Source organism: Glycine soja, chromosome 2, assembly GCF_004193775.1.
Source record: "Glycine soja cultivar W05 chromosome 2, ASM419377v2, whole genome shotgun sequence".
Classification (NCBI taxonomy): domain Eukaryota; kingdom Viridiplantae; phylum Streptophyta; class Magnoliopsida; order Fabales; family Fabaceae; genus Glycine; species Glycine soja.
In genome coordinates, this window is record NC_041003.1 from 50,487,882 (window position 1) to 50,512,036 (window position 24,155).

The 24,155-nt window shown below is 36.4% G+C and overlaps 2 protein-coding genes across 3 annotated transcripts; both read right to left on the reverse strand.

Annotated features, from left to right (window-relative positions):
* Window positions 1–548: 548 nt before the first annotated feature.
* Window positions 549–10,751, reverse strand: LOC114403981 (serine/threonine-protein kinase BSK1-like). Of its 2 annotated transcripts, none has more exons than XM_028367184.1 (7): window positions 9,770–10,749; window positions 9,441–9,680; window positions 9,273–9,358; window positions 8,494–8,682; window positions 1,382–1,546; window positions 1,186–1,299; window positions 549–1,081 (listed from the first exon to the last, which is right to left on the reverse strand). In XM_028367184.1, the coding sequence occupies exons 1-7, from the start codon at window positions 10,254–10,256 to the stop codon at window positions 833–835; spliced, it is 1,530 nt and encodes a 509-aa protein (XP_028222985.1). In that variant the 5' UTR covers window positions 10,257–10,749; the 3' UTR covers window positions 549–832. The 2 variants fall into 2 exon arrangements, with proteins under 2 accessions (XP_028222985.1, XP_028222986.1); XM_028367185.1 differs by having other exon boundaries at window positions 590–1,081; window positions 8,494–8,664; window positions 9,770–10,751.
* Window positions 10,752–14,600: 3,849 nt separating this feature from the next.
* Window positions 14,601–19,639, reverse strand: LOC114403965 (nitrate regulatory gene2 protein-like). Its single transcript, XM_028367183.1, has 4 exons — window positions 18,282–19,639; window positions 18,002–18,198; window positions 17,524–17,747; window positions 14,601–16,023 (listed from the first exon to the last, which is right to left on the reverse strand). The coding sequence occupies exons 1-4, from the start codon at window positions 19,468–19,470 to the stop codon at window positions 15,282–15,284; spliced, it is 2,352 nt and encodes a 783-aa protein (XP_028222984.1). The 5' UTR covers window positions 19,471–19,639; the 3' UTR covers window positions 14,601–15,281.
* Window positions 19,640–24,155: the final 4,516 nt, after the last annotated feature.

Here is a 24,155-nt window from a genome sequence, read left to right on the forward strand (position 1 = left end):
TATGGAATATTAGAAACTGGGCTCTCTAAGTGTTTAAGATAAAGGATATATGAAGTTAATTAAGACAGCATCTAAAATTCTCAATTTATACTACTATTTCAAAACCCATAAAATTTCTAATTTTATGTTATCTTTGTAAGATAGACGCTAGACGAAGCACGAGTAACTTTGAAAGTAACAGTGGCTTTTGGTATGATATAGGCTAAAGTAAGCTGTCCTAAAGTAAAAAGATACAAGGGTATAATATTGCACTAAACCTCAAAGGTAATGAGAGAAACAAAAAATTATAATTTACATTCCTATAAACAGGACAAAAGTATTTTAAATATCTGTAAAGATCAAAATTAAGCGCTGGATTAAAAATCGTGCATGCTGCCAACTGCGATGGCCGATGGGCAAGGGCCGGTAATTTGTATTCAGGATTTTACCAATCATGGAAAAATAAACAAAATGATATGTATTATGTAGATTATGCAGGCATAACATAATATTATGAACACCATGGCCTTGACCAGTGAGGAGTTAGAAGAACCTCAATAAACACCTGGTTGACAATCAGCAAGTAACCCAGTAGGCATCAAACAATCAATTTCATTAACAATGGAAAAATTACCGGTATTACTTCCCAATTTAGAGTGCATAAGCACAGTTGTTTTCAAGTTGTAACAGATTCCTATAAGATGGTGAAATAAAGAGCATGTGCCATCTACTCCACCACTGTTGTATTTCTCTGACACATTTAAACTCAGATTCAAACGTTAGTTTTGCTTCCCAGCTCAACCTTTATACAGAACTTGGCACCCTCAAATTATCCCACTGCATAAAACTATGATCATCTTGCTCCTCTTTGCCTCTTCTCTTCCAATGCAGCTGCCTCATTTAACATATCAGCCGCATCCTTGTGCATGTCCAGTTTTGCAAGAGCAACTGATTGCATGTAGAAAGCCGTGGGCCAGTCTGGATAAACACACTGTGCTTGCATTGCATCTCGTAGTGCAGGATCTGGTTGATCACATAACAGATAGCACAGACTGCGCCTTGCAAAAACAGTTGGAGAGATCATCGTTCCAACATCAATAAACTGCATGAATGAATAACAAACAATGCAGAAGCATCTCAAAATAATTAGCGTGCTCATAGCAAAGCTACAATAATTTACAATGTCAAACAAGTGCTGAATTGCACCTGGGAATAGTTATCAATGGCTGTCTTAAAGTCCTTGTCACGGAATGCATAGTCTCCACGCTTCCTTGCCTCCAGCATATCTCTCATCTGTTGAGTCCACTCTTGGAACGACAACTGAACCAATCCAAATTCAAACCTTATGGCATATCATCCAACCAAAAATAGTAAATTTAAACCCAATGCACCCATCAGTTACCTCATTAGTTCCTTCATCGTCTCTGTAGTGTGTCGCAACCAAGATCTGATGTATTGCAGTTAGGTCCATTCTTGAACAAGCCTCACCCATTGCTGAAAGAGGACGTTGTGGGGTTGATGGAACCTCCTCGTGCTTTGGAATTCCAAGCATAATGTGAGAACGAACCTGAAGCACATAATAATAATCAACTAGAATTGTTGCTGCTTTAATCCCATTTATACGCCTAAATTGCCATTTAACAAGGATATATTTCCATATCAAGTGACAGAAGATGTTGGCATTGCTATAGCCCAATATATACCTTTAATCCCTTCTCTAGTTTTCTACACTTACAAATACATGATAAGACAAGGAAGACAATAAAAATACTTGCATGCATGATAAATTGAAAAAAGTATACAAAAAGCATGGAAGAACTTTCTTTAGTCACGTTCAGCCTTGCATGAGCTAGTTTGGCTTGTGCACTATTTTTATCATACTGCTTAAAAGAACACATTCTTGTACGATACGCATGAATGCGAAGTTAAAATTTATAGATAGATAACTAAATTTTATCCGATGGCTATATAAACTTCAAAACCTTCAAAGTACATACATGAAAATCATTCATATAGCTTAAGATTTTTCAAACTGCAAGTAAATGCAAACTTAAAAGTAACACCGGGCTCAATCCTAAAGTCATTCAACCAGGTGTATGACCATAAGCTCAAACTTTGAAATCATGCGAGTCTAGCAATTGGGTCATCCTTATCCAACTGAATCTCTTTATATAATATATAAATGCAATACAATAAAGAGTCTCTACATAAATAGTTTTCATATTCACATATTGCAATGCTTACATAGAGGGCGAGCCTTGAACAACTGTAACATTGTTGTCTTACTTTGAAGTCACATTCAAATCCAAGAAACAACCTCTCTCCACTCACAGAGGTAAGGCTGCCTGATACATCTACCCTCCCTAGACTCCAATATTAGGAGCCTTGTGTACTAGATTGTCCTATATTTAAAATGCTTGAAAAATATGAATCAAAATTTGTTTAATGTTGGAAAACCGCCTTAATTGCAATTACCCCTAGCTTGCCTTAATTGTAGCTGTGAAAGGGTGTGTTTAGTCCCACACTCCCACATCACCTAGAAACATAGCTTCTAAATAGAGCTTATAAAGTTTGAGCAATGCTCACCTTACAAGGCGATTTTGAGGGGTTGAATTAGGCCCTAAGCCCAAATTCAAATTAGGTATCAAAGTCTAACCAAGATTTGTTATTGGGTCATCCATATTTCTTTGTGCTCTAGATGTTATCCCTAAGCCTAAGGGAGTTTTCTTATTCTAAGATGGTAATAATTTATCCTTGATTCATTGTTGAGCCACCTGCATTGTCATGCTTTAGGCTGCCGTGAGCGTGAGGATTTAGGGGTTGCCTTAATTGCAACCTTGAGGAGGTTTGTTTAGATTCACATCACCTAGAGAGGTGACTTATAAAGCTTGAGCAATTCACACTGATTGTAGGGTTGAGTTAGGCCTTTGAACATAAATTCTAAGATGGCATTAAAGTCCACCATAGATTGTTATTAGGCCACCCATGTTTGTCTGTGGTCTAGATGTATATTCTTAGGCGTGAAGAGATGTAGTTATTGGGTCATGGGTGTGAGGGGGGAGTTGAGATCCTACATCAACTAGAGAATAGCCAATGTAGTACTTTTAAGGCTTGGGCAGTCCTCACCATACAAGCTGTTTTTTTTTTAAAAAAAAAAAAAAAGCTTACAAGCTGGATTTTAAAAGTCAATTTTGTAGAATTGAGTTATATCTTAAGCCCAAATTTTAAAATGGTGTTAGAGCTCATCCCAAATTCATTTTTGGTTAATTGCAGTCTCAAGGGGTGTGTTTAGTCCAACATTACCTAGAGATATGGATTAAATAGAGATTATATAGCATCAACCATCATCACCTTACAAGTTGATTTTGTGGGGTTGAGTTAGTGATAACTGATGTGCATAAGCATATTCTGTAATTAAGACATATAAGAATTATCAATTTTCTCCTCTTTTATTACTTCTTTTTGTGTGAATAATTGAAATTTTGGTATCCTCTGAGTTTTTGTGTGGTAGATGCCTAAACTGTTAGATTTATACTGTTTTGGGTGATTTTTGTTTTGGAGGAACACAAATGAGGGATTGAAGAGAAGTTGAAGCCTGATGGTTCTCGCTTAGCGCACCAGGCTCGCTTAGCACGTTGTAGTCGCTTAGCGGAAAGCCGAAAAGATCCCGGCTTAGCGTGAGGAAGCTGCTTGGAGAGCCTAAAGTCACGTGAAGATGCACTTAGCGCGTGATGCACGCTTAGTGCCCAGTCACTTACTCGCGCTTAGCATGAATATCACAAAAACTCATATAAGGAGGGTTTAGGAGGACTCTTCTAGATTTTAGTAGCACAAAAAACCTAGAGCTCGAAGAAGAAGACAACAACCATTAGGAGCCACCAACTACCTCCACGCCCATCTTCTTTCCATTCCTCCACACATTTTCATCTCTTTTGTATAGTTAGGTGTCTCATGATAATGAGAGGTTAAACCACCCATTGTTGGAGGAACTTTCCACCAAACTCTCTTTATGTAATGACTCTCACTATCTATTTAATGTTATTCATAGTTTTCATTGTTTCTTTCTGTGTGTATTCACATGTATTTGTTTGATCACCCATATATATGATATGTTTAGGGTTTAGGCATTGGAAAATGTCTTGTTATCCTTAGAACTGGAAAGAACATCTAAATGCTTCATTGCTAGGGACAGTGTGAGGTCTGTTACGCATCTCCATTAGTCATGCGGTTCAACTAATTTAATTCTTGAGGGATTGAGAAAGATATTAGGGGAATTAAGCCCTCTCATGTGAGGAATCATGGTTAGGGTACACTAATAGATGTAGGTGATAACTAGGGTAATATTGAATAGAGAAAAATTAATTATATCGCATCAAAGAGTAGTGTCGATAGGAAAGCCCCCAACAAATTCAAATCCTGCGTTCACGATCCTTTGCCACTCCCAGTGTTTGTTTTTCTCACTCAATCATAGCTTAGATTAGTATAGTTGTTTACTTCACAAAAATGCCTCAAATTGCTCCTCGTAAATCTATTCATTAATTGTACACAAATTGGATATACATCATCTTGAGTGCAAACGAAATCTTTGTGGAAGCAATACTCAATCTTATCTTTTTAAATTACTACTTGGACGAATTGGTGCACTTGTCAATGAGTTAACAATTAGGCCTTAATCCTAAATTTTAAGATGGTATTAAAACATGTCCTAGATCTATTATTAGGCCATTTGTGTTTGCCTGTGCTCTAGATGTCTATTCCCAAGTGTGAAGTGTCATTGGATCATGGGCACAAGTAGTCCTTACAAGGCTTGGACAATCCTCAACTTAGAAGATGATTTTTTAAAGTCAATTTTGTAGGGTTGAATTAGTCGCTAAGCCTAAATCCTAAGATGATAGTAGAGTCTATCCTAGATTCATTGTCGAGCCACTTGCATTACCACAATCTAGGCCATAGCCCTAGACGTGAGCAAGTCTTTTGGAAATCTACCTTGCAGTCACCCCTAGCCCACCTTAACTGCAACCTTGAGAAGGGGGGGGGGGTCTTAAGGGGGTTGTTTCATCTTATCTCCTAGATGTGTCTTAAATAAAGCATATAAACCTTGAGCAATCCTCATTTTACAAGCCGATTTTGTGAGGTTGAATTAGACCATAAACCCAAATTCTAATATGGTATCAAAGCCTACCTTAGATCGTTATTAGGTCACCTGTATTTGTCTATGCTCTAGATGTCTATTCCTAGACATAGGGAGTTGTTATTAGGTCACGCAATCCTAGGCATGAGGTGAGTTAAGATCTCACATCAACTAGAAATATGGTCAATGTTGTCCTTATAAGGCTTGGACAATCCTCAACTTACAATCTAATTTTTTAATGTTGGTTTTGTGGGATTAAGTTAGGTCCTAAATTCTAAGAACTAGCTATAGATAAAAAGTCTTGACTGAGCTCTTTATAAGAAGGTGAATGAAAAGAACAAACTCTTTGTGAAATATATGATTTGATAAGTTTTAATTACAACAGTTTAATATGAGATTATTTCTCTTATTACTCATTATTTAGTTTCCTTATTAATCAATAATTGATTGATCTTGTAATCAATCCTGATTCCTTTTTTCATATTATAAATAGCATGAGGTGTGGTCTACATTAACACAAAACATTACACAATAAATAACACTGTTCTATGATATCAGAGCTTAGGTTATTCTTGACAGAGGAATAACGAAAGTCGTTCTCCATTGGGGACCTACTGTCCCCGGTGGACCTTTCTTTGTCCTTCTAAGGTTACATTCCTTCTCTTCACAAACATCCGTGCAGTACCACACACCTTTGCTACTGTTTGGCAGTCATCTCGGCAACCTTTCGCCAACAACCACCGTCGCCTCTCCCTTCATGGCTACCAAGATTCCTTCGGACTCCACTTCCACAACAACGGTCACCAACGTCCCTTGCACAAATACATTTTGTGCGCAACTTTCTTTGCAGGTGAACAATACTTGCACCTAGTGTTGGGCCTGTTTTGGCAACCAATGTGCTGCCCACATGTCAATCTGCATCAGCGACCTTTCAAGAACGTCACGTCATCCATGTCCGCAAGCAACTCAACACACCGCCACAATGACCCCACACAGGGTCCTTTCCGGCGAGAGAACGTCACGTCATCCATGTCCACAAGCAACTCAACACACCGCCACAATGACCCCACGCAGGGTCCTTTCCGGCAAGAGAAGTTCACGCACACGACGCGTGACACATCTCTAGCGAGCGTCACACTGGAATCGCCTCCTTCCACCTGAGGGCGTGCTTTGCTTTATTCACAGTGAACACCCGTCACAACTACAAGCCTACGTTGGTTGCCACTGAGTTTTCCAAACCCACATCCTAAGATGATATTAGAGTCTATCCTAAATCCATTAAACGGGCCTCCCACCATGTCATCCACGCATCAAGTCCAATAGTGTTGAGCATGAAGGGGTGTGTTTAGAAAAACTCAAGCCTCACATTGGCTAGAGATAAGACCACAACAGAATATATAATTGGGAGACAACCCTACCTATGAGCTAGCTTTTGGGGTTGAGATAGGCTCAAACCCACATTCTATGACTCTCTAATCACAATAATTGGCTTTTGTGGTGTGGTTCTCCCAAGGTTCTTAACACCACACTCTAGGTCCATAGCTCTGGGCATGAAGGGGGTGTTGTAAAGTTACCTTAATTGTGGTCACCCTTAGCCCACCTTAATTATAGCCTCAAGGAGGTGTGTTTAGTCTCATATTGCTTAGAGGTATGACTTAAATAAAGCTTATAAATCTGGAGCAATCTCACTTTACAAGTCGTTTTTGCAAGGTTGAATTAGGTCCTAAGCCTAAATTTTAATATGGTGTTAGAACCAACCCTAAATCCATTATTAGGTCATCCATATTTGTTTACACTCTAGATGCCTATTCCTACGCATGAAGGGATGCTATTGGGTCATGGACACAAGGGGGTGCATTAAGATCCCACATCAATTTGAGATATAACCAATGTAATTCTTATAAGGCATGGACAATCATCAAATTACAAACTGATTTTTTAAAGTCAATTCTATGGAATTGAGATAGACCCTAAGCCATATTAGAGTCTATCCTAGATTTATTGTTGGGCCTCCCACATTACCATGTTCCAAGCCTATATAGCCTTGAAAATGAGGAGAGGGAGGGATAAGAAAGCCTCCTTAATTGCAAACTCTTAGGGAGTTGCCTAAACTACAGCCTAGAAGGAGTGTGTTTAGTCCAACATCATCTAGAGATATGACTTAAATAGAGCATATAAAGCTTGAGCAATCTTAACCTTACAAGTCAATTGGTGGGATTGAGTAAGAGTCTAAGCCCAAATTTTAATATGATATCAAAGCTTATCGTAGATCTGTTATTGAGCCACCCATATTTGTCTATGCTCTAGATGGTTATTCCTAGGCATGAAAGGGTGTTGTAATTGGGTTGTGGGGGCAAAGGATGTGTAAAAATCCAACATCAACTAAAGATATGGCAATGTAGTTCTTGTAAGGTTTGGACAATGCTCACCGTACAAGTTGACCTTTTAAAGCTAGTTTCAAAGGGTAGAGTTGGGCTCTAAGCCCAAATTCCAAGATGGTAGCAGAACCTATCCAAAATTCATTGTTGGGCCACCCAATTGCAACATCTAGGCCCATAGCCTTAGGTGTGAGAGGGTGTGTTGGAAAGTCACCTTAATTGCAGTCACTTCTATTAATGTGGCCTTTTTGAGATACCTTAATTGCAGCCTCAAGGAGGTGTGTTTAGTCGCACATCGCTTAGAAAGGTGACTTAACTAGAACTTCAAAAAGCAATCCTCACTTTACAAACTGATTTTGTGGGCGCTGAATTATACCCTAAGCTCAAATTCTAAGAATTGGCTGTAGATTTAAAAAAAAAAAAAAAAAAAGTCTTGACTAAGCTCTTTATGAGATAGATGTACACAAAGAACAGGTTTCTTAAAGGTCCTATGCCTATATTACTAAATCTTCTTCTATCCTTTAAAAGTAATAAACTAACAGTAGTACATACAAGATTTATTTTGGGGTGAATGAGGTTAATTAATGTAACTCTGAAACAAGGACCAAACCAGCAAAGATGACAAATTCTTTTAACCTTACCTACACACAAAACCCTTATTATGTTATAGCATCTCAAGCAAGTGGAAAAGTTTACGGACTAAAGAAACCCTAGAGTCAAAATGAACTTTTGCAAATCACCCAGATTACTAATATTTGAATTACCATGTTTTATATAATTTGAGGAAGGTGAGTTAAGCGACACCAACCATGTCGATTCCATTTGGAAATGAGTACTCAAAGAAAGAAATATGAAATATAAAAAGTCGTAGAATTTGAATATTAGACATTAACATCCAACATAAAGCCTTATTCTAGTGAAATGAAATATTTGATAGGGCTGGTGAAACAACAAAGTGTCAGTCAACAATATGTTCCATTATGAAGTTAGAGAAGGGATTTGTACATCGGGTTTTGTATGCAATGGGGCAAGTGTTGTGACCAAATCCTTTGTATCAGGCCGCTCCCTAGGTTCATATTGCAAACATTTAGAGGCAAGATTAACCACTACTGTTGCCTCTTCTGTTGAAAACTTTCCCTCTAAATGTGAATCCATTAAGAGCATATTGTTTTTCCCCTGTATCATATCAAGTGCCTGCAAACAGAATCAGATAACTCCATATGACACCAACCAAGAAAGCAAATTGAACATGTGAGCATATGAACTCCATATGACACCAACCAAGAAAGCAAATTAAACATGTGTGCATATGAAAAATGCACTTATGTTATACTTAAATACCTATCATAGCATCTGCAACTTCCATTATTAACTATTTAATCTACTAGAAAGATTTTCATACCTTAAGTTGTCATTCGTACAAGTTCATGTTTCATTTATGGAACAATAATGTAACATCATTTAAGGTACAGTCACAACTTCAATGCAACAAAATAAATACAGTCATAACAAGCACTTATAAACACAATTAATAGTCAAGACCTATAGGAAAAACACTGAAAGTAAGAATGACATGTTTAAGATTAAAATGGCACGATTAAAAACATAGAGGCATTTACAGCCTTTTAGCGAGATATGTGGAATCAGCCTGACAATAAAATAGGTGACAACAAGTTAGGACACCAAGTGAACTAAGAAGAAACTAGTAATTGTTTGCAGAAGGTGGGAGTTTTGCAAAGTAGTTAGGTGAAGAAAGGGGCAGGTAAATGATAGAAGGCAGTTACATGACTGGGAGGGATGTGCTTGCCACTGAGGAGGTCTAGAAGAACGGTTCCAAAGCTGTAAATGACACTTTCAGGCGTGACCCTTCCTGTAACAAAAGCATTCCGATTGAGAGAAACGAGTTATTATATTATATATAAAAAGTAAATGTCGAGAAGGGAGTTAGTTACCGTTTCTTAAATATTCAGGAGGTGTGTAAGCAAGATTGGTGCTATAACTCTTGCCATCCCTGCTGTTCTTCATAAAACCAAAGCAAGAGAGACGAGGATCACCTTCCTGGTCGAAGAGAACACGGTAAGCATTCAAGTCATGGTACAAGGGACGCCCCTCAGAACTGCAATAGTGCAAAGCCTGTGCGATGTACAGAGCCACTCGCAACCGCATGGCCCACTCAATAGTCTGAGTTTCCCCTGAATCAATCAATCAATGAATCAATCAATGAATGAATCAAACAATGAACAGATAAGTTAAACACTACTAGACAAGAGATAAGACATACAGTGGAAGAGATGCTTGGCAAGAGTGTCATTAGGCATGTACTCGGCAACGAGAAGCCTCTCATCGCCGTCGCAGCAGTAACCGATCAAATTAGCGAGCCTTGGATGGCGCAACTTACCAACGCCGGAAGCCTCTTCGACGAATTGCTTGGGATCAGGCCAAGCAGACTTGCTGAACTTCTTCACAGCAATCCAACGGCTCTGGTTCTGGAGGCGACCCTTGTACACCAGATTGGGTGCCTTCTCCCCACTCTCTGACACGATATACTCAGAGCTGAAATTGTTGGTGGCCGCCTTCAGCTCCGCCAGCGAGAACTCCGAGAACGAGAAATCAACCACCTCTTTCTCGCCGTCGCCCTCTCCTCCCTCAGACTGCCTCTGGTGGTTTCCGTACGCTTGCTCTTTTTCCTTTTCCCTTTCCTTCTCCTTTTCAGGGTGAGTCTCCCTCTCTCCCACTCTCAGCAACATCGATGATTGGCAACAACCCATCCTCTCTCTCTCTCTCTGTCTCTCTCTCTTCAACAATTATCACCGATCATGAATGAGATCTCGACAGACTCTATACTCTACAACTATTGTGTTCGCGTGATTTGCCTTTTTGGCAATTTTTTTAGTTTCCCTGTTTCTATGCTATGCTTCAGTACCCTTCCTTCACCCTCACTGTTGCTAATTACTACTAATCACTGTTTACTTATTACAATCCAGCACTCATTAATATTCTATTAAATGAATTTCCAACTTCATAATATGCTCTTCCTCAGTATTACCTTTTTATCCATACTTTCTTTAACTACAACCCTATCTTACACCTACCCAATCAATGCTTCCCATTCTTTTCTCTTTTTTTTTTTTTTTTGATTCTTTTTTGTTATGAAAAAAGAAAACTATCGCTGACTCCTACCTGGTTTTGCGACGCATTACAAATATCTTCCAAAGCTAGCCAGCTCCACCAATAATACCTTGCCGACTAATACATCTCAACACCTGACACGTGAAGTCCAGATAAACATCATGTGTTCAATTTATATATGCTAGTAATTTTTATCTAATGAATTTTATATATTCAAATTAATTATTTCTTTCTTGGTGTCTAGTACATACCTGATTTCTTACCTTTTCACTTGCCTACAGTTGAGAATTTGAAACCAAGAAAGAATAATGTCATTCTCATAGGAGGGAAGCTTCTGCGCAGATCCATTAAGGGTGCATTTTAAGACTTCTCTCTCCCTTCCGTAAAATGTTTTCTCCATTAGTATTACCATGGATCACGCGCTGGGATGCATATTCTAATCAAGTCAAAGTTTTTCCTTTTCCTTTTTAAGGTGGGAGAGTTCGGATCCCACAAACCTGGTGCTACATTGGTAAGAATTTAACAAGTGACCGCGAAACATAATTATAATTATTACTATTTATATAATTTTCTTGGTCCTACTCATTTCTAACGTTTATTAGACAGCATGGATTCCTACGAACCGAACACCAGTTTTCGTACATTTTACACTAACTTTCGTACGTTTCACTTCGAGTGCGGTTAATAAATACTTCATACGACACTTTCATTTAACATTAGTCAAAATTATATTTATACAATATAATAAAAAAAGAAAAAGAAAATTAAAAAATATATTTCATAAATAGCGTAACTTGTGCATGTTATGATCAATCATTAGCAGTTAACCATATTATGATTAGCACTTGTAAAAAAACAGTTAACAATGTCTCGTAGCCAAAATTTCCCAATTCAAATTCAATAATAACCAATAACATTTTTGTGCAAATTGTGATCTGTCACCTTTTGTTAAGTGACAATCTACCACGCAACGCAAGAATCACATTTCAATTTCGTAACAAAGGTGTCTTAAAAAAAATCGTAACTAGGACTGAAAAGGACAAAAAAAAGAAATTCTTACGCGTAAGCAATAAGCACCCCACCTTGTACGGATACATGAAGAAGAAGAAAACCAAGTGCAAGGTATATGAACCGTTTCAACCCATTTAAGACCCGGCGTTTCAATTCAAGTTCATTTTTAAAAATTTTCTTTCATTCTCTAGCCTCTTTTCCTCATTCCATACATAGGATTAATGTGTAGATGGAATGATTTGCATCTCTCATTTACAGTGCACCTCTTTGTAAAATAACCAATATAAACCATTACAGAAATTTTATGGTGCATTTCTTATTTAATACTAAAATTTAACGTTGCATCTCAACCGTTCCCCGTTGCATCTATTTTAGTAATCCTATGGATATATTGTTTTTTTATGTATTTTAAATTTTAAAGTAATTTTTTTGTTTAATTAAAATGTACTATTTATTAATATTATTTAATAATTGGCATTCAAATATATTAAATTGAAATTTCAAGAATGATGATGAAATATAAAAGAATGAGATAAATTGTATACTCTTTTTATTGAGAAACTTAACGAGTTTCTTGGTTCGAGAAAAAAATGATTGAGTTGCTTAAAGTAAAAACAACGATATAATATTATGGAAAAGTGTAAAATATGTAAGTTTTTTTTTTATTGGAGATCCCCCTTAGTTCAATGGACCCAAAGTTTGACATGTTTTTAAAGAGTATCAATACGTTGAATTTGTTGAATTATTTGAATTAATCAACTTCTGAATAACTCTTACATGTAGAGGTCGAACACTTTCTCAAATCGATAATCATTGAATTGATTCACTGATTGGATGCTCAACTTTTATTGAACTAACTTTATCGGAACACTTACCTAAAGATTTAGTGAGTACATCCTTCCCAAAATTACTCAACTACTCTTAATACGAGAATGAACCTCACGTACAAGAAGACATCAACACCACCTACGATCTCAACCACTCCTTGAACAAATAGAATAGGATGATGACACTAAACCCTTAAACACACCATTGTTAAACTTTTATAAATACCAATGTAATAATTGTCATCAAGTATGTTCCTTTCATTCAAACTAGTCGTTAATTTGACGAACATTGTCTTTGGCATCAAAATCTCTATGAGTGCACCCTTTGATACTTTAAGACATCTTTACCATTATAATACCAACAATTCCCCCTTTTGAGGCAACCTGTAGTGGCTAAAGATGAGCATTGGTAGGAAACAACTCTTAAGTTATTTTTCATTGTACTCGCACCAATTGATATGGAGCACGAATAAAAAAAATAAGGAGGATGTAGTGAAAAAACATGGAGCATGACTCAAAAGAAAGGTCCTATAAAACTTCACAAAAGAACTAGAAACCAACAAAAGAGCATTAGTCGATTGTCACAAAAGAAGTTTTTGAAAGCTTGTGTCCCATAACAACCGTGAGATAGAAAAAACTCCCAGCAAAGCAAAGAAACCACCTCACACAAGCATAGTTCATCCTAAAAATTATGACCAACTCCTAAGATTGATGCTAGATTAGCAAGATCTTATAAAAAATAAAAATAAAAGGTTAAAAAAGCTAGAAGCTGAGTGTCGAAAGCAAAAAGCGTGGCATTCTCCAACACAGACAGAGATCACCACATGACCTAACTCCCACGAGGTGAAATCCTTCCATAAACACCCCCCATCAAGAACCATAACAAACTCACCAAAGTCACTCTTTCACTTGCTACGAATTTAGATGAAGGACTTAAAAGAAAACCCCTTAGGCATCAAACAATTTCTCAACACTATGATCCAAATGAGAAAGATGTTTTACACCTCAACTTCTTACTCTCAAAACAGATAATGTTATTCACAATTTCCAAAAAATAGTGCTTTCTTAAATTAGAGTAGTATGATATATGAGGAACCCATCCAAGCTTGTGGACACATTTGAATCTATCCTAACGTACAAATGAGTTAACAAACTTATTTAGTCTTGAGTTTTCCTTTTAACATTGAAAAAGTTGCCTTGATGACAAATTCATTTTTGACAGGCAACTTTTTGAAAAACTTATTTAGTACAAATGACAACTATTATTTCATTATTTAATCATATTTATAGACATTTGTAATTAGATATATATAATTTCCTTTAGGTAAGGAGTACATAAACAAGTAGTACTAAAATGTTTTTAGTAAAAAGAAATGGTTAAAAAAATTCAAATGTTTCTCTTCCTATGCATCAGTTTTACTATCTAAACATAATATGAAAATTCTTTTTTTAATATAATTATCATATGATGATTATCTAAGTTTTAGTTTTTATTTTTAATGTATAATTTTATTTATTTTTTATATTATTAATACCAATACAAAATTTCATCTTGAAAATGACAACATATTAATATATGTCTTTGAACAATTTAATTCTAAAATAGTATAAGTTTATGGACATTAAAAGAGAAACTAAAAAATAAGTAAATTCAGACATTGGGAGATTAGTCTGTAAGAATATAGATTTAGAGCCAAAAATAAACAAATTGCCACTTCCATTTCATAAACCAAATTGTGAATTATCTCAAAAGTTTATGTTTGCGATAAAATTTACAAACTTAAGTTTGTGTTAAACTTAAGTTCGTAAATTGATTTTAGAGATAACTAAACATGATTTTACTCTTAAACATATTTTTGGATCTGCCACCAAAAATTCTAACACCCTAAATAAATTAGTTCAACTGGACTTACTTTTTAAGTCAACCGTGATGAGGTTGGTTCACTTTGAGAGCTCTTCGACTCTGCTTTGGCCAGCCTGTTCCACTCTCTGTTGTCTATCTTGTCTTGTCATAAACAAAATTTGGTCACGGAAGAGCCCACCACCACTGATGTCAAATGTGAGTTGCTTTGCATTTAATAATAACGGGGTTCTGTTTTCATTCTTTGAACAGTTCTCAGCAATTGATTTCAGTTGAGGAACGAATGGCTATAAAAAAAATATTTTATTCTAAATGCTTTTCCATTAAGCCTGCTCAGTGTTACTAATAGGTAATCTGTACAATAATTTAACTTGAAAACGAATATTTTTACGAAATGAACATAATTTTAATACAGGAACCAATAAACACCCATGCATTCAGTGACGTGCGTTATTCCGACAGACAGCTAGCTAGCTACGTTCATCAGCGAAGGAGAGAAACTTGTTCCAATTTCACTGCTTCAATTTGAGCGCCTTTCTATCATGACTTGCAGTTGCAGTTACAGGGGTTATATACCTGAAAGTCCGTCCTTCTCCTTCATTTCTATTTTCTAATGCAGAAAGAAAGACCATTTAGATGTTATAATTTGTGGGCTCCACTGTCTTTTAGCCAGCACAACTTCACTTGTAGCCTTATAGCACTGAGTACCCAAAAAGCCACTGTGCGCCTCACACCTCACTTCTCCTTCCGTTTGACAACAATTTCCACTGTCCCATCCCAGCAGCATCTTCGGCTCCAATGCAGCTTAGCTTAGCTTAGCTTAGCCTAGTAAGAAGTCAAACCCAGCCCCTCCTCCCAAGACTCTATTGTAAAGAATAGAGTTAGTAGAGGGAGATCAGCTAGTTTCTCTTCTCGGCAAATGGCAAGGATAATATGATTCCAACTTCCATCAGCTACACACCACCCTATGAGACTCTCTCGTGATTCCGGGCAGCACTTTCTTCTTTGCTCCGTTGTAGCAACTCCTCATAAGCTCTCACAGTTTCATCAGTAAATCTCTCCATGGCCTCAAAAATGCACTGTAAGCTAGCCTGTAGACTGCTGCTTTTGTCACTCTGATATATGATATTCTCAGAAACTGAGAGACCTTTACCTTCTCCAGATACCAGAACCACCTTTCGCTCTAACGCTTGAATTTGCTTCTGCAGCTTCTGGTCATCTCTATCCATATTTCTCACCTTTCTCTCTAGATCCTTATTCTGCATCACCTGCCTATGCATTTCTAGCTTATCTTGTTCCCATATCTGAAGCACACTCATGGTAAATACATGCATGGAATCAACAACTTCCTTTTCAGATATTCTATCCAAAGCTTGGGACCACTGATTACATATTACAAATATTTGCGGAGCCCCAATCCTACCAGGGGAAAAGGGGACTATGCCATCCGGAGTTTCTTCAGGTTCATACAGGAGACATTTCAACAGCCAATTATTCAATGCTCTAACATAACCTTTCTGGGCACTTATCCAGCCAGAGAATTGGAATGTCCAATTGATAAGCTCATGTTCAAGCTGCTTGGTTGCCTGGAGATGACTATCACTGCTCTTCTTCCTGGATCCAATGGAACCCAGTATTCTGGCTTCTCTAATTGCTTCACACTGATCATGATGACATTCAAGCATGGATTTCCACATTCTAGTCAACCTGAAAATAAAGCTTAACTCATATTATACCATATATACATTGAATGTTATGCACAGACTCCCAAAAAATTCTCAGGTGATAATTACATTAGTATGAGAAAAGGCAAAACATGTATCCTATACTATGTATGAATGGATATCTCTCATGCATGTCCTATCCCAAAGGACAGAAAAATGTTAGCAACTTCAAAAGAAAATGAGAACATTAATTCAACCATACAAACTTGAGAAGAATAAAAATGGCATGGGTGACAACATCACAGCATGTGTGCAACGGAAAACTGGATGGAGAATACTGAATTCAAGTGTTCAATCCACTTGCACAAGGATAAACAGGGTATATTTTAAGGTTTTTAGGTTCCTCTTGTAGATTGGAGAGTAATAATTTCTTCGAAAAGCTCTTGTAGGGTTGCATCATCTCCCCTGTAAAGGATGATTATTCCTCTGGCTGACAGCTCAAGCACAACATTATCCAGAAATTGGACAGATAAACCACCAAATTATCTAGATTATATGGTTGGAAGTTATAAACATACATCAAAGTAAATAGCAGGATTTATTAAAATTATCAAAAATGGTCTTCGAAGATGGCCAAGTATTTGCTTCTATCAGCATTATGTGTAGATTGCAGGTGGATTTGTTGGATTTCCTCAGGATATATATATATATACATTTGACCATGGTTATCAAAGAATTCTGGGAAATTGTCCATCAATATATCGATTCATTTCATAGGGTTGAAATATAGGGGAAATGATTCCTATGGAATGGAATCTTAATAACAAAATAACCCCTTCCATTCAACCTTTGTCTAATGTTGTAGAGCACATAATTAGTTCAGTTACTAAAAGCAAATACAAACAGCTGAAAGTGGAAAGTGCCACTGAACAGGCCAGAAAATGCTTGACCGACTCATTATAAGATGAGAACAAAGCCTCAACTCTTACCCCTCCTTTAGATGTGGTTGCCTGCATAGTTTTTATTATAACTGTAAAAATTGACACTACCAGCTGATTGATCTACACATTCCACACAAGGTCATTTTATATCAACTCAACGATAATAGACAAGCACCCAAAAAAGAAGCACAAATTGAGTTGGATAATAATGGATTGGTAAAAACAATCCATCGATCTATTTATGATCCATTAGAAATATAATGAAAAAATCCAATCCCATCCATCCCTGATCCAACTAATTAAAACCATCCATTTAAAAGTATGTTATACTTTATGAATCACATAGTGATGGAAAGGCAGAAGGAAGAAGTAATTGGCTTTCAATACTAAATAAATACTAATAGGAAGAAACACCACTTGTTGCATTTTCAAAAATTCAATAATCCAATGGATTGGGGGGGAATTGAAGGATTGGATTATTGGAGCATAGATATGGGATTATTTTTCCATCCATCCCTACATACAGTGTTGCCCATCATTAACAGAGAGACATTTAGGACTTGAACAAATAACAAGAATGGTTAGTTTTTAACATCACATACCCCTGGATTAATTCCTTCAGCTGTGGCCACAGTTCTTCATCCCTTATCTTGTTTATAGTCATAGAAATCTTATCAACCACCTGAATTGCCATTCTAATTTTTGTGGACAGATTCCTAACCAAAGTTCGAGTTGAATCAACTTTATGAAAATCAGCACCCCTATCATCCAAACGCTTCAGCTTGCGACACTTCCTATCATGCATAACACGCATCTTTTCCTCTGCCTGCAAACAAATGAACGTTGGAAAAAAAAAATGTGGAAACCTGTAAACACTGGTTAACAATGTTTTACTTATGGCATAAAAGACTTCTGATCAGTTGGTTTCTTTCAAATTATCAGCACAGGTTGGTTACAATAGAATATACAAGAACTGATGTGAATGCAGCAGGATTAAATTGCCTCACAGAGATTAAAAATTAAAAGTGGAAAAAACTGAAAGCAATGGAATGAATGAGATTGGTGATTTAAGATCCATACCTTAACTTCGTTAAAGAGTTTCTTCTCCCAAAGAAGGAGCTTCTGCAGCGTAGAGGAAAGATTGCGCCCCCCGGTTGTTAGATCAACATCAAAATCCATGTTAGCAGCGGAGGCGGATTCGGCATCTTTGGAAGTAGAAGGTTGGGAGGAGACAAGGGACAATGAGGGAGCAACAACTTGTAACATCTTCGAAGAAGCTGCTTCGCAGGAAGCGATAAGGTAAAGGTGAGTGAGGAGTGAAATGTGAATAGAGAGAAATGTGAATTGTTATCCTTATTACCTTGATAAGCTGCGTGCTTTCTATTGTGGGGAAGCTTGCCGACCTCAAGGATCTTGGCGATTTGGGCACCAGAATCGGAAGCCCTCTGAAATAGAATCTGAATCTCTTTGGCAACCTCAAGTGGATTCCGGGAACCAGGTCTCCGGGTACGCAATGCGGCGTGCTCCTTGGCCTTGTTCCCATCATTATTATCACCATCAACTACTTTCTTATCCACTACGTGCACCTCGTATTCTACCTCATCTTCATCATCATCATCATCATCATCATCATCATCATCATCATCATCATCTTCGTCTTCCTCGTCCGGCTTGTGGTGGGAGGAGGGAGGGGGTTCGTGCTTAGGCTGGACAAGCTTCTGATCCCCATGAACCTGCTTGACGACTTCGTGATGGTGGTAATCCTCGTCTTCCAAATCGGGGATCCCCTCCTCCTCTCTGACCTCCCTGGAATCGCGGCTGGGGGTGGCGGTGGCGGTGGCAGGGTAAGGAGTTTGGGAATAGTACTTGTCGTCGCTGTTATCGAAGAAATTGAGAAAGTCCCAAGGGGAGGAGCGAGGAGGAGAGGGCGGAGGCGGGGGAGGCTTGGAAACGGGAAGGCGCTGCTGAGGAGGAGGCGAGGAAGAGGGTACTCCGACAGAATAGGGATCGTAGGGGTAGGGGTAAGGGGGATACTGGTAAGGGTAAAAGGAGGAAGAGGAGGACTCTCCAACGTACATGGTTTGGGGACTCAAAGGCATCTGCTCGTAGACAATGGAAGGAGAGGCCTTGTTCTGCATGAAATTCATATGAAGATGGGGAGGGTGATGATCTGGACCGGTGAAGTAAGAAGCGATAGGAATAGGAGAGGAGGATTGAGGGGAATGGTGGAGGGAGGGGAGGTCGTCGGAGTCGGAGTGGAAGTGGAGGTGGGAGCCGAGGGAATCGGAGGGAGAAGGAGAGGAGGGGGGGAGGTGTTGGGCGAGTTTGTGAGGGGGAGAAGGGGAGGAAGAGGGGGAAGGAGGAGAATCCATGTCTTGCTGAATGAAAAGGTGTAAGGAGTGACCAATTGACTTGAGAGAATTTATGTAAGCGATGTGAGCGGCGGCGAGTGCATAGCGCTGGTGAATTGCTTCGTCCAGGAAACCACACCGCTCCCGGCACAGGGCCACTGCGGGGAGATCTTCCAGCTTGGAGCTGGCACACCCCATGCCTCTTTCCTTTTCCTTTTCCTTTTCCTTTTAGGGTTTCTAATTCTAATCAAAATTGCTATTTAACACCTCCCAGCAGTTACTGTGCAGCACCAATAGAAAAAGTAAGTGAATGAATGAGGGAATCTTTTGCCAGCACGGACTTCCTCGTCCGTTTCTCAATCCTAATTTTATTATTTTAATTCTCTCTCTCTCTTGCCTCGTCGGTGTTCTCTTCTCTCTCACTTTTTTCTTTCTTCATCTAAATTTAAAATACATTTGGCTCAAGCTTTCTTCCCCTTTCTTTCTTGTTAAACAGTTTCTCTACTTCTATATCATTTCTATTTCCTTTGACCCTCCCTCCTCTTTTTAACTTTCAACTCTATTTTATATCCTACCCTTTCTCTCAATTCATCCCAGTTTCCTGGTGGTTACTTAAGTAGGAAACTTGGAACATAATTTTTTATATAACAACATATGATAAAACCTTATCATCCGTGAAAAACATCTAACATACATATTCCCACTTTGGAAGCTTGAAAATTTGAACTTTGACGCCTGCCTCCGTTCTAATCTAAGCTAATCTATTTCCGGTTATGCCCCTTCCTCCTTTCGGTTACAACTATCTGCTTTTTATTATATTAAATACCACCAACTGGGAATTCCATTGCCTCCTTCAATTCTTTCGGCTTTATCGGAACTACTACGTTACAATTTTGTTTCCTTTTTCTAATTGAAAAATACTACATCATCTTATCCTCTCACAATTGCTATACTTTTTAATATTATTTTCTTTATAGTATTTTATTCTACGTTATAAGAATTTTATTTTACATAATTAAAATTTATAGTGTATAAATATTACTTTAATATATAATTTATAGTAAAAATTTAAATTATGATATAGAGTTTTAAAAAATAGTGATTAAGAAAATTAAATATATAAATAAAAATAAAAGAATGATAGTGTAAAATTGTTGAAAAGGTATTTTAAACAGTTGTGAAATAATATGTAAAATACACTTCTAAAAGAAAAAAAAGAAAAAAAAATATTAATGATGTAAAATCAAAAGTTTAAGTTATGTATTTTAATTTATATTATTCTTTCATATTTTCCCTCCTAATATTAAATCAACAAGGAACTTTAACATTTTAAAAATATAAAAATATGCAATGCCTTTTCAAAGTAATAAAAAAAAGTATTTAAAACAATATATATGTCATCTAACATACGTTTTTATTTGTTTTACTCCTTTATTATATAGTAAGATCCACAAACTCCTTTTATTTTGTTGCCCGAGACGCAGAAACTATCCCGCTCAATCATTTGTTTCTAATAAAATACCAAAGAATTGTCCACATATGGATGTGTTTACAGAAAATGTATCATGGAATGAATTGCTGCTGTTTTTTTTGGTGTTATTGAAGTCAGATCGGTAGAATGTTCTTCTTTTTAAAGAATTAATCCTTTGAAAGGTAGAAATTTATTTAAAGATTTGAGAAAAATGTTAATCAAATATTGTATACACTCTTTTTAACACATTTTCATTCATTGAAATCTATTCAAAATCACAAAATTTTATGGGTTTTACATCTTATTTAAAAATTTGGTCTTGCTTTTATAATTTCAATATATTTTAACCAACAAGAGAAAGTACATAAGATGGAGTATCTTAAAGATTGTGATTATATTCAACCAAGTTAGTTTGAAGATGAAAAACTAACTTATTAAATTAGAAGTATTCAATAAAGCTAGTTGTAGCTAAAAAGTATAAAATAACATAACAATAATAAAATCATGATTTATTTAGTAAATGTAATAAGATAATGAATAAATATATTGAAGATAAAAGTGAAGGAAAAATATAAAAAGAAATATCTTAAAGAGTATGATAAAAGAAAATATAAAAAGGAGAATCTTAAAGGAAATAATAAACTAGTTGTAGCTTTTATATGTTGAATACATTTTAACCCATAAGAGAAAGTATATAAAAAGTATTTTAAAGAGTATGATTATATTTGGCAAAATTAATTGGAAGTTGAAAAACTAACTTATTATATTAAAAGTGTTCGATAAAACTAGTTGTAGTTAAAAAGTGTTAAATAACAGAAAATAATAAAATCATGATTTATTTAGAAAATATAATAAAGATAATGAATAAATATATCGAGAATAAAAATAAAAAAAAAATATAACAAGTTAAAAGCTACCGTTTTAAAAGTGTTTCAAAATAAGGTAGAAATTATTAAGAAATCACTTAAAAAGACTTATATACCAAACAGTCAAATAAATTTTTAAACTAATAAAAAAAATTAATGACTAACGGAAATATTTTGCTGAATATAACCAGTGTTGCTAGCAGATTTGGATTTGATTTCTAGAGATCTCATGCACAACACATGTATATAAGTTGAGCACCCTTTGTGGCTATATATACACAGAATGCTAATATTCATCATAGTAGAAGTGTATTAGTATTCAACACGAAAAAAAAAATTGGACTATAAAATTATTGGTAATTTTGTTTTCCAAAATTAAATTTTAAAATATTGTGATATTTTGTTTTCCAAACTCCCCCACCTTTGTGGCCATACTTTTTCCTGAGTATTGTTTGTTGTTGGAATATTCAAGTATTAACACTATAGTATTGTATTACCTCTTGTTCTAAAAGTATATAGTAAGGTCATGCAACTTCAATAAATAAAAAAAGGTCAAGCAACTTTGCTCAACATTAAATTACTTAATTGACTCAGCCTTTTGTGTTGATCAACTACACAATTTGTATGACAATTTTCAAGAATAATTTTTAATTATTACTCCTTTAAATCAAGAAACCACAATTGTCAATCATGCTGCCTCTACAAATATAAGCCCTACATACAAAAAAAAAATAACTATATGTTTTGCATCAGATTTTTTACATAAGATGTGACAAGCTCAAAATGAAATAATGATCACATAACATATAATGTATATATTCTCTACAAATAGTGCATGACAACCTCAAATATATATATTTACTTCATTACTTCATATATCAGAATTGTTACTCTACTAAAATTTGACTTGGATATTAGAGTATGTGCAATGCGCTTCTCGAAAAATACATTGATTCCTTAACTTCCACAAGTTCCATACGATAGATGCCCACATATTCATCCGAACACATATTTCTCTTCTAGGTGCAGAGATCCCCTTATGTTGCAGAAAAAATGCATATGGGCTTCCCCTGACGGTGTTATACTCTAACCCAGCCAACCATTGCAGGTATTCCATATCTGATGACTAAAATTACAATTAAACAAGATGTGGTCACTGGACTCTTCCTGAGAATTACAAAATGGGCACAAAGATGAATCCGTACTACTCCCCTCCTAATTAAGTTCAACTTAGAAGATAGCCATTGCATAACACTTTCCAGATAAAGCAATGGACCTTTGGAGGGACTGTTAGGCCCCATAACTCCAAAACATGTCTTGGCGTTCAACTCCCTCTCTTAGATCACTAATGAGCATGTAAGCACTATTTATAGTGTAATCTCCATTTTTACCTTCAGTACACAATCAATCATCTTTCATATTGCTAATTATATTTGACATTGCCAGCTTTTGATTTAAATGTTGTTTCAACACCTCTTCCCATGCAAAACCACGCCTCCTCCACACTAAGTCCTACATCCACACTTCATTTTCCCACCTCCCCATTTTGCAAATGGTTTCATCTTGTTGTTTTGATAGACCAAACAACCTAAGAAAAGAAGAAGCTAAGTTCTCATCCCCTACCAATATATATAATATATTTTCAAAAGCTTGCCTTCCCCCATCACCTATCTTGCACTTGCAACGAGTTTGAAATCAAGACAAAGGTTCTTGACTACCACAAATAGAACACAAGTCTCGCCACTAAATAAAAGAATTTTTTGGCACATTTCCATCTACTAATTCACTCCACCCTTCATATTTTTACTCCAAAATACTACCCCACAAAGACCCCTCTTGTTTAAACAAGAGTCATCTCCACTTACCTAAAAGTGCCTCATTAAAAAAACTTAACCTTCTTTACCCCTAAACCCCATGAGACTTTGGCCAAAGGAATTTTTTTTGTAACCTCTCAATTGTTTTTTCCACTCCTCCAGGTATCCTAAAGAAAGACAAGAAAATAAAGGGAGAGAATATATTATCAAGTTTATCAAGTAAAGCCTTCCCACAAATGAGAGGGTTATATGTTTCTAAGAGTTCAACCTTATAGCAAATTTGTCCATAATGGGCTTCCACATTTTCTCCTTTCTTGGATTTGCACTAATAGAGATCCCAAGGTAAACAAAAGGCAATTTGGTAATCGTACAATTTAACATAGTAGCAAAGCCCTCCAAGGTTACATCAACCACCCCCGAAGCTCCTACAAAAATTTTGTGAAAGTTCACTTTAAGTCTCGAAATGAGTTCAAAACATCTCAACATCATCTTAATAGTATGCACATTTTCAAAAGTGGCATTACCAAAAAAGAGGATGTTATCCGCATATTGTAGGAGATTAACTTCAATATATTATGTTTTCCCACCAAGATGCTTGAGTAGATATTATTTGCATTCGCTTGTATCATCATCCGGCAGAGTCCCTCCATCACAACATTCAACAAAAAAGGAGCTAAGGGATCTCCTTGATGCAATCACCTTTTGACCAAAAATTCCAAGGTTGGATTACCA